This window comes from Strongylocentrotus purpuratus, unplaced genomic scaffold (assembly GCF_000002235.5).
Source record: "Strongylocentrotus purpuratus isolate Spur 01 unplaced genomic scaffold, Spur_5.0 spur5_scaffold_17, whole genome shotgun sequence".
Taxonomy (NCBI): Eukaryota; Metazoa; Echinodermata; class Echinoidea; order Camarodonta; family Strongylocentrotidae; genus Strongylocentrotus; species Strongylocentrotus purpuratus.
The window spans coordinates 18,236,156-18,252,040 of record NW_022145602.1 but is presented as its reverse complement, the minus strand read 5'-3'; the positions used below and the strand labels follow the sequence as shown (position 1 = coordinate 18,252,040).

Here is a 15,885-nt window from a genome sequence, read left to right as displayed (position 1 = left end):
ATTAAGTTAAATCCAAAATGGAAATTCTTTTTTGCCCAATTGATCGTGACCAGGCAGCCACTGAGATGCCGCGAGAGAATTAAGTTACATCAAAATATTATTTTGGAGTAACTTCGATTTTGTGAAACACAACATATATTATAGAACTCTTATATTTCAAAGCTCGCAAAACTTAGAAACAGGAAAAAAAAAGGGGCAACGTGCAGCTTAAATATCCTCTCATTAACCTACATTTGGGGAGGGGGCGCCCTCATATTATTTTAAAAAATATCTTCTATATTGTGTCGATTACTAAATAGCAGTAGTAGAAGTATTTTATTTTTATTATTACTATTAAAAGTATTATTATTATTATGGATTTTTGGTGATACTAACATGCAACCAGGTCGATGGAAGATGAAGTACTAGTAGCGCAACTATCCACAATACTGTACACAGTCATATTGTACGTATCGCCTGGTACCGTCAGATTAACGCAAGACGCAACGTAAGATGACTGGCTGGTGTCTTCAATGGTCGCTGGGGATGCATCACCATCGCTACATGAGATGCTGAAACGGTCGACCGCTCTCTTTGGTATAGTCCAATTCGCGCTCACGGATGTCGTGGATGCACACCCTTCTGTGAGGTTGACAACTCCAGCAGGCCCTGCATGGATCAAAGTAATTATTTTCAAGAATACTATTTAGATATCTAAATCAATATTAAAATACACTCGAGTTCTAGTTAAGATGAAAAATAATGTTGACTTTTTTTCATTCGTAAATTGTCAGTTTGGAGAATATTATAGCAGAAAGTCCCCTAAAAAGATTGCGATTTCAATATGGTCCAGGTCAAAATATGACAGGAAATAGCTGAAAGTTAAGACCAAACATTGTTCTGTTGCCCCAATTACATACCTATATTTATGAGCACTGAATGTGGGTTATCATGTGTGTTTACTCGTCATCAAAATGATACCCCATCTGTTTTGATTCTTCATTCATGGAATGCGGAAAGTAACACTAAATAGTATTATATAAATAAATAATATTATTATACAATAAATAGTATTATACCCCAAATATAGACATTAATATTGTTATTTCAATTTTTAAGAAAGGAATAACACGGAATAATGGTAATCAACGCTCATGTTGTTTTAAAAGACTTGACAAATAAGACAATTCTCATACAGTACAGTGTCATGCTCATTTAACAATATCTTGTCGAAAACACAACACAGGAACCACTCCACAACTGTTGCTTTGTTCATGTCCCTGCACAAAATAGCCCATGCCATTTATAATAATTACCATGACCTTGTTTTCTACATAAATTATCTAATTATTTAATTCATGGAAAGGCTTTAATAGAGTGGTTCATAAATTGTCTTACAGAAGGAAAAAAATGTTTCGTCAATATGTAAATATTGTTAATTGCAAAGATTTGTTATCAAAGATCAATATCATACAGTGTCCCTTAAGATCTCTTATGGCTCCTTTGTTAGTAATATTGAAGTTCGTGAACATTATGCATAGTTTATACCAGCGTTTTTAACATGGGTGCCGCCCTGAGATGCCGCGAGAGAATTTAATTACATTAGAATATTATTTTGGAGTAACTTCGATTTTGTGAAACACTAAATATATTATAGAACTCTTATATTTCAAAGCTCGCAAAACTTAGAAACAGGAAAAAAAAGGGGCAACGTGCAGCTTAAATATCCGCTCATTAACCTACATTTGGGGAGGGGGCGCCCTCATAATTTTTTTTTAAATATCTTCTGTATTGTGTCGATTACTAAATAGCAGTAGTAGAAGTATTTTATTTTTATTATTACTATTAAAAGTATTATTATTATTATGGATTTATGGTGATACTAACATGCAACCAGGTCGATGGAAGATGAAGTACTAGTAGCGCAACTATCCACAATACTGTACACAGTCATATTGTACGTATCGCCTGGTACCGTCAGATTAACGCAAGACGCAACGTAAGATGACTGGCTGGTGTCTTCAATGGTCGCTGGGGATGCATCACCATCGCTACATGAGATGCTGAAACGGTCGACCGCTCTCTTTGGTATAGTCCAATTCGCGCTCACGGATGTCGTGGATGCACACCCTTCTGTGAGGTTGACAACTCCAGCAGGCCCTGCATGGATCAAAGTAATTATTTTCAAGAATACTATTTAGATATCTAAATCAATATTAAAATACACTCGAGTTCTAGTTAAGATGAAAAATAATGTTGACTTTTTTTCATTCGTAAATTGTCAGTTTGGAGAATATTATAGCAGAAAGTCCCCTAAAAAGATTGCGATTTCAATATGGTCCAAGTCAAAATATGACAGGAAATAGCTGAAAGTTTAGACCAAACATTGTTCTGTTGCCCCAATTACATACCTATATTTATGAGCACTGAATGTGGGTTATCATGTGTGTTTACTCGTCTTCAAAATGATACCCTATCTGTTATGATTCTTCATTCATGGAATGCGGAAAGTAACACTAAATAAGTATTATATAAATAAATAATATTATTATACAATAAATAGTATTATACCCCAAATATAGACATTAATATTGTTATTTCAATTTTTAAGAAAGGAATAACACGGAATAATGGTAATCAACGCTCATGTTGTTTTAAAAGACTTGACAAATAAGACAATTCTCATACAGTACAGTGTCATGCTCATTTAACAATATCTTGTCGAAAACACAACACAGGAACCACTCCACAACTGTTGCTTTGTTCATGTCCCTGCACAAAATAGCCAATGCCATTTATAATAATTACCATGACCTTGTTTTCTACATAAATTATCTAATTATTTAATTCATGAAAAGGCTTTAATAGAGTGGTTCATAAATTATCTTACAGAAGGAAAAAAATGTTTCGTCAATATGTAAATATTGTTAATTGCAAAGATTTGTTATCAAAGATCAATATCATACAGTGTCCCTTAGGATCTCTAATGGCTCCTTTGTTAGTAATATTGAAGTTCGTGAACATTATGCATAGTTTATACCAGCGTTTTTAACATGGGTGCCGCCCTGAGATGCCGCGAGAGAATTTAGTTACATCAAAATACTATTTTGGAGTAACTTCGATTTTGTGAAACACTAAATATATTATAGAACTCTTATATTTCAAAGCTCGCAAAACTTAGAAACAGGAAAAAAAGGGGCAACGTGCAGCTTAAATATCCGCTCATTAACCTACATTTGGGGAGGGGGCGCCCTCATAATTTTTTTTTAAATATCTTCTATATTGTGTCGATTACTAAATAGCAGTAGTAGAAGTATTTTATTTTTATTATTACTATCAAAAGTATTATTATTATTATGGATTTTTGGTGATACTAACATGCAACCAGGTCGATGGAAGATGAAGTACTAGTAGCGCAACTATCCACAATACTGTACACAGTCATATTGTACGTATCGCCTGGTACCGTCAGATTAACGCAAGACGCAACGTAAGATGACTGGCTGGTGTCTTCAATGGTCGCTGGGGATGCATCACCATCGCTACATGAGATGCTGAAACGGTCGACCGCTCTCTTTGGTATAGTCCAATTCGCGCTCACGGATGTCGTGGATGCACACCCTTCTGTGAGGTTGACAACTCCAGCAGGCCCTGCATGGATCAAAGTAATTATTTTCAAGAATACTATTTAGATATCTAATGCAATATTAAAATACACTCGAGTTCTAGTTAAGATGAAAAATAATGTTGAGTTATTTTCATTCGTAAATTGTCAGTTTGGAGAATATTATAGCAGAAAGTAACACTAAATAGTATTATATAAATAAATAATATTATTATACAATAAATAGTATTATACCCCAAATATAAACATTAATATTGTTATTTCACTTTTTAAGAAAGGAATAACACGGAATAATGGTAATCAACGCTCATGTTGTTTTAAAAGACTTGACAAATAAGACAATTCTCGTACAGTACAGTGTCATGCTCATTTAACAATATCTTGTCGAAAACACAACACAGGAACCACTCCACAACTGTTGCTTTGTTCATGTCCCTGCACAAAATAGCCAATGCCATTTATAATAATTACCATGACCTTGTTTTCTACATAAATTATCTAATTATTTAATTCATGGAAAGGCTTTAATAGAGTGGTTCATAAATTATCTTACAGAAGGAAAAACAATGTTTCGTCAATATGTAAATATTGTTAATTGCAAAGATTTGTTATCAAAGATCAATATCATACAGTGTCCCTTAGGATCTCTTATGGCTCCTTTGTTAGTAATTTGGCTATTTATGTTTTTTTTATGACTTCCAGTGTTCTTCTCTATTCAAGTCAATTATTCATCTTGCGGATCATTCAAATATCATTCTATTCCCATCGCAACCAAAAGGTCTTCTTCACATAATAATGATTTTAAAATTATACAAATTTGGATGAACGCCAACAAATTTTGTTTTAAAGAACTCACTGTTCAGCCTTTCTTTGAAATCTCAACAAGAAAACATAATGTAATAGAATAAACAAACGTAATCACATTGAATTCAAAATACTTCTTGGCATCCATATTGACTTGTCACAGAAGCTAAATTTAAATTACTTATGCAAACTACCGTCTAAGCAAAAAAACAATCTTGCTGTTATGTTCACAATTATGTTTAATCCATCAATTATGATAATGTGCTTTTTCTTGAGTTATATTTACAGCTGTGCGCTTACAATTATACCACATTTCCCACATTTGCGCCAGGAATGTTCACTATTATTATAATCATTACTAAGAAAGAAAGTTGTCCGCTTGCTTAGTCATTTGCAGTAAAGGAGAAAAATCTGGTAAACTTCAGGTGTAATTTTTGGAGTTCAAGATGAATGCTGGTTAAAAATGTTATTATAACGTTAGATTTACAGTGTCTTCTTTTTACCAGCATGTAATTGTATTGGGGTCCATATTAAGCTCAAGTTTTAGTATGTGGGTAACATTATATGTCAGGGGAAAATATTGTATTGATATAGGTGTAATTGTTTCTAGAAGAATGGAAATAACATCGGTTTGATTAGGTAGTCTCCAAAACCCCTAGTAGCAGGCCTTGTAAAGCACTGACTTCCTGAACCAGGACCCGGTTTCGACTGTCGATCACAAGGTCCGCGGTTCGAGTCCCGCCGCTGCACTAATGTCCTTTGGCAAGACATTGATCTACATTTGCCACACTCCACCCAGGTGAAGTAAATGGGTACCTGGTAGGAATTTATTCCTTGAAACGCAGCGCGCGTAACAGCTGCACTGCTAAAGCCAGGGTAATTATGCTGCATTATTGTAGAGCGCTTAGAGACTTCTGACAAAGTAAGTGTTAGGCGCTATATAAGCACTGTAATTATTATTATTCGATTTCCGGAGAGACATCATTTTTAATGTTTGCAAAAATCTCCGTCAATTACATATCACACTCACAAAATGTAGGTCTCCCTGGTAGTTTCACGGGAGGCGATGTGCAGTTACAATTATATGTTTGGCTGGTACTGAAACAAACGTCTGTGGCAGTCGCTAAATTGGAATTGATAAAATAAAAAAAGAACATTAAATATAATGTTACTGACAAATAAATGCAGAATCACCCCCCCCCCCCCAATATCAATCATGCAAGACACAAACTCAGCAAAGTTACAGTTAGACAGCATCAAATGAATTGAATGAAGAATCTAAAATTACGTGTGGCTAAACAGAAATACGGTTTGATTTACAGGCCTGCACAGCGAACCCCACTTTCCATGATTTTACAAAATATATTCGAATGTATTCAAATGATAAAGAGAGATAACATATAGAAAAACTAAGAACAGAAGAACCCAGAAAATAAACGAACTAATGGTTAAAGGAAAATAAATAAGGATAAAATGGGATGAGGAAGTGTCCTGAATAATAACCAAATTCGTAATGCAACCAAATTTAATGCATAAGTCTTTGTGAAGTGCCTCAATACAAATTATTTCATTCACCTGATAAGCGTAATAGTATTTCAATACACAGATTCCGAACTGCATACAATATTTGATCTCGGTTGAGTGAATTATCCCGTCCTCTTTGCTTTCCGTCTCGTTACTAAAGCGCCCTACTGCCATTCAAACACCGTTTGAAGTGGCACAATGTGGCGAATAATATTGGCAAACACAACACAATAGAATATATGCAATATAAATGTTGTGACCAACCGAAACCAAATTGGCCAAAAGTGTGTGTAAGAATAATAGCTCTGGGATGAAGCTGACAACAATAGTGGCTCACCGACCACAAATAAAACAATAAGAAAAAAGAACCCCTTTTATAGATAGGGACAACTGTCCTTTCCCCTTCTAAATATTACCCTCCCCAGCACTTTAGTGATGACCGGTCAAAATATACTAAGTAACTCATCGTCTGGCAGTGTGACCATGATTCGCGCGTGTCGTAAGTTCACGCACAGTTCCATTATCTAAACAACAAACAGATGCAACTAATGAAAAGAAGAACCTGCAATTACCTAGTGACGAGCTTTTTCTAGGAAAATGTAGTGAGAAATTATAAAAACATTAACAAAAGATCGGCAGCTTTTGCAGTGTTTGGTGTCTGTGCCGAAAAAAAATGTGAAGTTACCGACAAGGGTTTGCAAATCTTTATTTTCAAAGAAGATGTCATCAAAATTGTGCGTAGAAAGCGATACCAACTGACTATTTGGTATTTTGCCTTCATCTTAATTCAATTATCTCACCTATGGTAGCTCTCTCTCTTTTAGATAAAATTCAGCTGTAAACTTTCGTGCCCGAATTATAAAGCACTCGCTGAGTTATGACTTGTTCATCAGTTGTAACGCACGCCGATCTCACGTCGGAATTTGAGGGAGCGATATTGTCGGAATTATTTTACACTTGATGTAGTTTTGAATTCTGAACTTTATTTGGTAGTAAATCATTTTTAATTCATTTTAGTAGGAAATGAGAAATCGTGGATCGAACCTAAATATATTTTAAATGTTCGCGAACTTTGGACACCCCATCATACATATCCAACCCATAGCTTGTAGAGATATATCAGTAGAAGTTGCCCTCGTTCATGCATTAAATCTATGGAGCCTTGAAATAGTTTACTTCCGCAAAGATTGTGGCCTGAATTCGTACAAAGCTAGGTTTGAAATGCGTCGAAACGCGTCATAATTATGACGGACATAAACCTAGGTTGGTCGACAAACATCCTTTGTGAATCCGGGCCTTTATGGGGGAGGGAACTATTTGGAGCTCCATGTATAGTCCTTTGTTCGCGAATGAGTGCGTGCGTCACAACAATAACGATCTGAAAGAGATAGTTGTGACATGCGAATTACAGTAGTTTAACTCATGGAGCTCCACATAGTCCCCCCCCCCCCCCACATGATTGATCTGGTGAAAAGTGATGATAGATATCAACTTACTTCTGTGAAAAGTCAAGACCATGGTAAAAACGACATAGATCCATAAATGCTTCATCTTTAGCTGTGGAGAAATAGAACAAGGTATATAGAGAAAATAAATTGAGTATAAATGATTGAATCGTCAATCAAATGTTTTCCAATCACAACTACTGACAGCATTGGTGATTTAAATTTCAATAATAATAATTATAATGATAACAATACTAATGATAATGATAATAATGATAATAGTTATAACAATAGCAATACGAATTAGTTCATTATATACCCAGACGGTGTGTTCGAACAGTTGACTTAAAACAGCAATTGATTTGGAAGAGGTTAACACGCAATATTTCGAAGATATTCTTAGACTTGTGTTGGATAATAAAAAGGAAATATAATCACGATTATAAGGAATATTCGATTGTAGTTACTGTAACTGTAGTACCTGCTCCTATTTTTGTTATTAAATCATTGCATAAAAGTATATATGCTTTTCTTTGGAGTACAAAAAGAGAAATAGTGAAAAGAAATGTCTTTATAAATAAACAGTTAGATGGTAGTCTTGATATGGTAGACATTGAATCGAAAACAAATTCTTTGTATTTATCTTGGATAAGCAAATTATTGGATGAACAAACTTGTAGATGGAAATCATTATTCAGATATTGGATTGACAGGAATGGATTTTTCCAGATTATTTACGATATAATTTTAATAAGAAAGATATGAAAATGATGTGTATACAAAAATGACTGTCAGAGTTTTATCAAAATCTTCTTGTTGCATGGTCAGAATTTAAATATTGAGGTTTAGTTAATGTAAAAGAAATATAAGAGGAGATATTATGGAAAAACAGCCATGTTAGATTAAAAAGTTCTAGATTATTGTTTTCAAAGTTGTACGTAGCTGGAATTTCTAAAGTAAAGCACGTGATTACAAATGGTATTTGGAAAGACTCGATTATGTTAAATAGTAAAGTTGGTATTCATCAATTATTATTATTTACATGCACAGGCCAATTGAGTTAACTTTCTCTTTATAAGTGAACATGCCTTCCTATACTTGATTCTCTTCTCATTTTTTGCTTCCATTTACTATTTTTTTCTTTTCTATCATCGTTCTGTTCATACATTATGTAATTTTCATAATAGCATCTATAATTTTCTATCAGTAACTGTGTAAACTTATTATGGGCGTTCCCAACTGTTATGCTGTACCCAACTGTTATCCCAAATGTTATGCTTTTCGGGTTTTCGCCTCCTTCCGTATTTGAATTATTTATTGTATACTCTATGTTGAAATCATTGTTACATATATAATTTATATATACATTGTGTTTCATATTGTACTGTTGTGAAGGGAACTAATGTTAATAAATCCACACAAAATTGACACCCTGTTACTTTTCAAAATAAATATTCAATATAAAAATATCTTTCACATATCAAAATAAACATAAATGACTGAACAAAGTCATTTGACAATAATGAGTCTCAGGAAGAAAATTGCACAAATGGGGCATCTGTCCATTTAAATGTTGATAAGCATTTTTTATCTTGATCAATCTAAGAAAATGAACAAAATAATAATCATGAGAAACACGAAGGAGAGGCACCTTTGTCGTGCTTGTCAAAACCATGCAGTCCTGGGACTACAAAAAACATCCAGGGGGTGTTTCACAAAGATCCTAAGTTGAACTTATCTCTAAGTTGGACTTAAAAATTATGGAAAGCCATTAGCATCTTTGAAAATATTTTGTAAAAGTTATTTTAAAAGGCATAAAATGTTGATTCAAATCATTCATATTTTCTATCATCAAGGAGATTTCATGTTCTGGATGTGGAATTTATAAAAAGTCTAAAATACTTGAATTTCTGCTTTTGAATATATTTCATTTTAAGGCTCCAATGGCTGTCCATAATTTTTATGTCCCACTTAGTGTTAAGTTCTACTTAGGATCTTTGTGAAACACCCCCCAGAGCTCAATCCTCCTCATTATTTTTCATTCTTTGTTTACATTGTTGAACAAGAATGACTTACAGATGCCCATGTCCATTAACATTTGAACGACTGTTTGCTCTATTCTAGTTTTCTTCCTAATCATGAAAGAGTGCCCAGGGGTTGATACTGGGACCATTATTAATTAGCACCTTTATCAATGATATTTGTTTCTTAATTTACAACACTTGTCAAAAGTATCTTTGTACGCTGACGATACTGCAATCTTTGCAAAAGGGGATAAATTTGCTCATCTTTACCAAACATTGAAAAATAAGCTGGATGTTTTGATAAAATAGTTTAACATAAACAAAAATGAAGATAAATTCTGGTAAAACTAAAACTACGCTGTCGCTCATATAGTTAGAATATTTGTTTTAACCCCAATTTAGGAAATTATTTTGACAGTGATTTATTTCTAATTATTCCGAATAGATCTATATAATGATATACATTCTCAGATTTTATTGAATAATAATTTGCCAGTGTTTGTTTTGCGTGACTGCTAAAGAATGTGTATGCTACTATGCTCATCAACTAGGGGACCTACCCCCTTAAGTCATAAATGACAGTAATGAGGATCAATGCCCAACAAAAAGGTACTAATATGGCACATCGACACGGTTTTGATCCTGATGCCTCACAGTTACGAGGCCATTGTTTTGCCACTGAACCATGACTGTACGCAGCGGGAGCTAGGGTAGGGGGCAGTCCCCACAAATAAAAAAACCCAAAGAAAATGCAATCAATTGTCAATAATTCATTGAATTTCCCCCGGTTCCCAACAGAAAAAATCTTCTGTGTGCCTATGCCTTGAGCCATACATTTTTACTTTGCATGTTCACAGTTTAATGAATTACAACTTTTCATTCAATTATCATCATCTTTGCAAGTTTTTAAAAATCAAAACCGACTCTATCAGTCTCTTCTTCTTGAAAATAAAAATATATATGAATAATTGATTTCGCTACTTTCAACGAGGGCTGACTCGTTGTGTTTGTTCTTTTACTTGTTTGATCGTATCATTATCCTCTAGTCTTGTTAAACTGTCCATTGTGTGCTTATGCTGTCTTTCTATTGTGCAACTAACTTTAAGCCACGCTTTTTAGCCACACTTTACTTTAAAACCCTTCTGTCTCACTTGAATCTGTTTCAATCTTTGAGTGTGGTTTAAATATTGTTTTTATTTTATTGTATCAGTGCAAGTATATCAATCTATGTGAACTTGTTTTGTTTAATTGATAAATACAATTAATGCGCTTGCTTATTTGGCTCATTTCAACCAAGCTTGAACTTTATATAGGTCGTCTTTTCAGACTAAAAAGGTGTTCTGCGTTATTAAACCTACCTTATTTATTTAGTAGTAAATAACTGTGTATTATGTATTGTGTGTATGTTTTTATTTGGTGTTGTTGTAATTTTTACCATGTACTTTGTCGATTGCCTACAGGGTACCCTTAAAAAGCAGGCATTGCGGCTCTGAAGGGACAACCCTGTATTCAAAAGAAGACTGAATAAATAAATAAATAAATAAATAAATCACCCCTTTCGTCCCCCCCCCCCCCCCGTTTACATCTCGAAAAGATTTTCATCCACTGATAAAATCTAAAGTCCCTCCTGTCCGTCTATCTCTTCCATTAATCACGTTAATAATAGGGACCTTTAGATTTGCACAACGACAACGTGGATTGCTACGAACGACGTCCTTTTAATGCACTGCCTTGAATGGACGTCACACGTATCAGTCCACGCAAATCTAAAAGTCCCTAATATCCGCTGATCTATACTTCCTTGTCAATTGCTAAAAAACACCGCGTAATACAGATTCTTAAAATCACAATAAACCTGCCTGTGCAAGAGCAGAATAGGTTACATGTGCGAGAAACGGAGAACAGAAAAAGAACAAGAAGACATAATCTGACTTCATGCAGTATGTTATCAATTCTGTTGTCGATCACAATTTGTTAGGAGAAAACCGCAAAAGTGTTACATTCAAAGATACAGATCAGTTCGGGTCATGCGATTACATCGTGAAAGAAACTTTGTGGAGGCAATTGGGAAAGCTTGATTACTAAGAAGATACCCTGTGGTTTCGGAATTATCAACAAAATAGGAATTTCACTCATTCCCAATTTCTTTTCAAAGCATTTTTCTTCATATATACCTTTTCCGTGTGGAGTATTGGGGGTGAGGAGGGACATAACTCTACACCCATCCCCATTTTCATCACCCCTCCCTTACCCGATATTGCTTAAAGTACATCGACTATTAAAACATTGTTTCAGCGGCTGATCATTGTACAGTGTACATGTATATACTTCCTACTACTGCTTGGTATGTACTCACCTCTTTAATATTCCTTGTTGCTCAAGTGTTGCAGCACATTTAGTAAATATATCCCGATATTCAATTTTGACTATTTCAAGTAATATCCGATATCCCTGACTGTCAACTAAAAATCCAATTCACAAGCAACAGTAATAACTCGCTACAGCCTGATTCCACTTGCCTGTCTTATTATGGCAGTGTGCATACTGTTCCTTGTTCTGTTTATTGCTCTTGCGAAGCAATTCATGAATGCAAAACTGTGCTTGGCAATGGAACACATTATACTTATAGGGTGATGATTCATATTTATATATCCATTCACGCATATCAATTGAAAACGAAAAGGCTGGTACGGAACTATTTCGGGAAGTTTCATGAATAGAAATTCGGCAATGTTCATTGATTCGGAGCATTTATTGGCTTCACAGTTATACACTTTGTGGTTTTCCCCAAACAAATGAGCATAGTACCCACACGGGTTCACTTATGGTGAGGACCACGGGCGTAAATCTGGGGGATGGGAGGGGTATATGTCCACCCCCCCCCCCTTTATGAGAGGGGAGGGGGGTGACCGGCGTGAAATTATATATTCCAATTTTCAATGGAAAAAATAAATCTATCAGTTAAAGAAAAGTTGAACACTTCAATATAAGTAACCTTTGTCTGTAAAAGCTGTTAAAATACTAAATATATATACATAATATAGGTTTTCTTTCCAAATATCACTCTCAATCCAAAAGAATTGTGTGTATATTTGTGCGTTTAATTGTGATCACCCCCCCCTCCCCTTCCCAGAACGGATTTTCCCCACTGATGTTATCTAAACTTACCCCTGTTTGTTCGTCTCTTCCATTAATCACGTTTATCATATCTACTGATCTTTACCTCCTTTCTGAATTCCTGAAAACACCGCGCAGTACAAACCCTCAAAAATCACAATAAATCGGTGCAAGATCACACAACGTTAAATGTGTGACAAACGGAAACAAAATAAGGAAAAAAAGTAGGATAACATGTATTTGAATTCATGGAGTATCAGCGGTAGTGATTACATTGGGCTTGGAGAAAACTTCATTGTAAAATTAGAAAGTCAAAGATATAGATCAGTTCTGGTCATGCGATTACCTTGTGAGAGAAACTACGTAAAGGCAATTTGGATAGCCTGATTGCTAGGTAGATACCCTGAGATTTAGGAATTATCAAAGGCAAAAGAATTCTTCTCGCCATAATTATACTTATAATAAATTATCTGCAGTTTTCTTCCCGTGTGAAGTTTTAAGGAATATGGAAGGGCATCACTTTACCTCACACACAAACAACAGTAATGCAACAGCCCGATTCAACACAACGTTGCCAGATCTATAGTATAATTGTGCTTTCTGGCATAACGTTGACCCTTTTAGCACCTTGCATTATGCCTGGTATAATTTTGCTGTTTTAAGCAAAATTCGGGCATAATTTGGGCTTTTAAACAATACATTTTTCATTTATCTCTCAAGTACATGGGTGTCGATCCTTACGTAATACCTATTCATCAGGGGGATGAATGAATAGATCACCCCCCCCCCCTGATGAATAGGTATCAATTACAGATCGACACCCATGCAGTCAAGTACATGTAGGTATCATGGTAAAAAAAAAAAAAAAAATTCACTGGCCACGCCGATTCTACATGCGGCTGTCTCATTGACAGTGTCGATGCTGTACCCCGTTCTGTTTATTGGTAGTGATTAAAATTATAAATGCAAAATTGTGCTTGTCAATGGAACACATTCTACTCATAGGTAGGTTGATCAATCATATTTAAATGCCCATGCATATCAATTGAAAATGAAAAGGCTGGTACACAGTATTTCGGGAAGTTTCATAAATAGAAATTTGGGAATGCTAATTGATTCGGAGCATTTATTGGCTTCACAGTTTAAATACACTTTGTGGTTTACCCCAAACAAATGAGCAGAGAACCCAAATGGGGTGCTCTTATGGGGAGGATCACGGGCGTAAATCAGGGAGATGGGAGGGATATATGTCCCCCCCCCCCCCCCCCTCTTTGAGAAGGGAGGGGGTGACCGGCGTGAAATTATATATTCCAATTTTCAATGGAAAAAATAAATCTATCAGTTAAAGAAAAGTTGAACACTTCAATATAAGTAACCTTTGTCTGTAAAAGCTGTTAAAATACTAAATATATATATATATACATAATGTAGGTTTTCCTTCCAAATATCACTCTCAATCCAAAAGAATTGTGAGTATATTTGCGCGTTTAATTGTGATCTTCTGACCCAAACACTCTACTGCAACTTGCCTGACCGAGTAAAGGATTTACTTGGTTGTGATCACCCCCCTCCCCTTCCCAGAACGGATTTTTACCACTGATGTTATCTAAACTTCCCCCTGTCTGTTCGTCTCTTCCATTAATCACGTTTATCATATCTACTGATCTTTACCTCCTTTCTGAATTGCTGAAAACACCGCGCAGTACAAACTCTCAAAAATCACAATAAATCGGTGCAAGATCACACAACGTTAAATGTGTGACAAACGGAAACAAAATAAGGAAAAAAAGTAGGATAACATGTATTTGAATTCATGGAGTATCAGCGGTAGTGATTACATTGGGCTTGGAGAAAACCTCATTGTAAAATTAGAAAGTCAAAGATATAGATCAGTTCTGGTCATGCGATTAGGAGAGCCTGATTTGGAGAGCCTGATTACTAACATACCCAGAGATTTAGGAATTATCAAAGGCAAAAGCATTCTTCTCGCCATAATTATACTTATAATAAATTATCTGCAGTTTTCTTCCCATGTGAAGTATTTGGGAATATGGAAGGGCATCACTCTACCTCACACATAAACATGTACCTACATGATGTACCTATGTACCTATGATGGTAAATCTTTCAAACAAATTGCTTCTTACCCCCCCCCCCCCCCCCCCCCCCCCCCCGCTTCAATTCAGCAGATGGCTTAGCGGCGCAAAATATTTCCTGAACAATTCGATGTCTGGGGGTTTTTGCCATAATTTTTGGCGATTTAGCATAATTTTCGCTGCTTCCCTAGCATGATTGTATTTTTTTTCACTGGCCACGCTGATTCTACATGCCTGTCTCATTGACAGTGTCGATGCTGTTCCCCGTTCTGTTTAATGTTCGTGGTAAGCTAATGAGAAATCCAAAATTGTGTCAATGGAACATATTCTACTCATAGGTTGATCATTCATATTCATATGCCCACGCATATCAATTGAAAACGAAAAGGGTGGTAAACAGTTTTTCGGGAAGTTTCATGAATAGAAATTCGGCAATGCTATTGATTCGGAGCGCTTGCCTGTGTATTGGCTTCACAGTAATACACTTTGGGGTTTTCCCCAAATAAAATACCTAAGCATAGAACCCAAATGGGGTTCACTTATGTTGAGAACTACGGGCGTAAATCAGGGGGGTGGGGAGGGGTATTTGTCTATCCACTCTCTTTTGAGGGGGGCGGGTAACAGGTGTAAAATTATTTATCCCAATTTTCAGTGAGGAAAAAATAAATTCATCAGTGGAAGAAAATGTGGACACTTCAATGAAATTAACTTTTATATTTACAAGCAGTTAAAATACAAAAATATATATATATACATATATATATATATAAAGGTTGATCGTCCACTTTTAAGACTAATGCCTTTTTTCAAAATCTCACATCTATCTCAATCCATAAGGAACGTGTGCATATTTTCGCTTTTTATCGTGATCTTACGACCCAAACACTCTACTGCAACTTGCCTGACTGAGATACGTGATTTTCTTTGTAAGACAGTATGGATTCAGGCCAAATAACAAAACATTTACAGACAAAGAACTACACACACGTTCACTGAAAATGAATAAACAGGTATATAATATTACGGGAGGTTTCATGAATAGAAAAACGACACTGCTCATTGAATTGGAGCGGCAGCCTCTGTATTGAATTCACACCAATACGCGTTTTGGTTTTTCAACTGAATAAAATACCGAAACACAGAAACAAAATGGGGTGCACTCATGTTAAGAACCACGGACGTAAATCAGGGAGATAGTGGAGGGGTATACGTCCGCCCCCCTTTTTTTAGCGGGGATGGGGGGGGTGACCAGTGTAAAATGTTGGAGCGAA

General features: G+C 35.5%; 1 protein-coding gene and 1 long non-coding RNA gene across 2 annotated transcripts; both read right to left on the bottom strand.

The window, feature by feature from the left end:
- Positions 1 to 347: 347 nt before the first annotated feature.
- Positions 348 to 4,721, bottom strand: LOC105441200 (tenascin-X-like). Its single transcript, XM_030988275.1, has 4 exons — positions 4,709 to 4,721; positions 3,358 to 3,630; positions 1,867 to 2,139; positions 348 to 648 (listed from the first exon to the last, which is right to left on the bottom strand). Exons 1-4 carry the CDS (start codon positions 4,719 to 4,721, stop codon positions 371 to 373), a joined length of 837 nt encoding a protein of 278 aa, XP_030844135.1. The 3' UTR covers positions 348 to 370.
- A 726-nt stretch (positions 4,722 to 5,447) lies between these two features.
- On the bottom strand, positions 5,448 to 11,955 carry LOC115925057. Its single transcript, XR_004064538.1, has 3 exons — positions 11,758 to 11,955; positions 7,429 to 7,489; positions 5,448 to 5,531 (listed from the first exon to the last, which is right to left on the bottom strand). It is a non-coding gene; the product is annotated as an uncharacterized LOC115925057 (long non-coding RNA).
- Between the last annotated feature and the right edge of the window lie 3,930 nt (positions 11,956 to 15,885).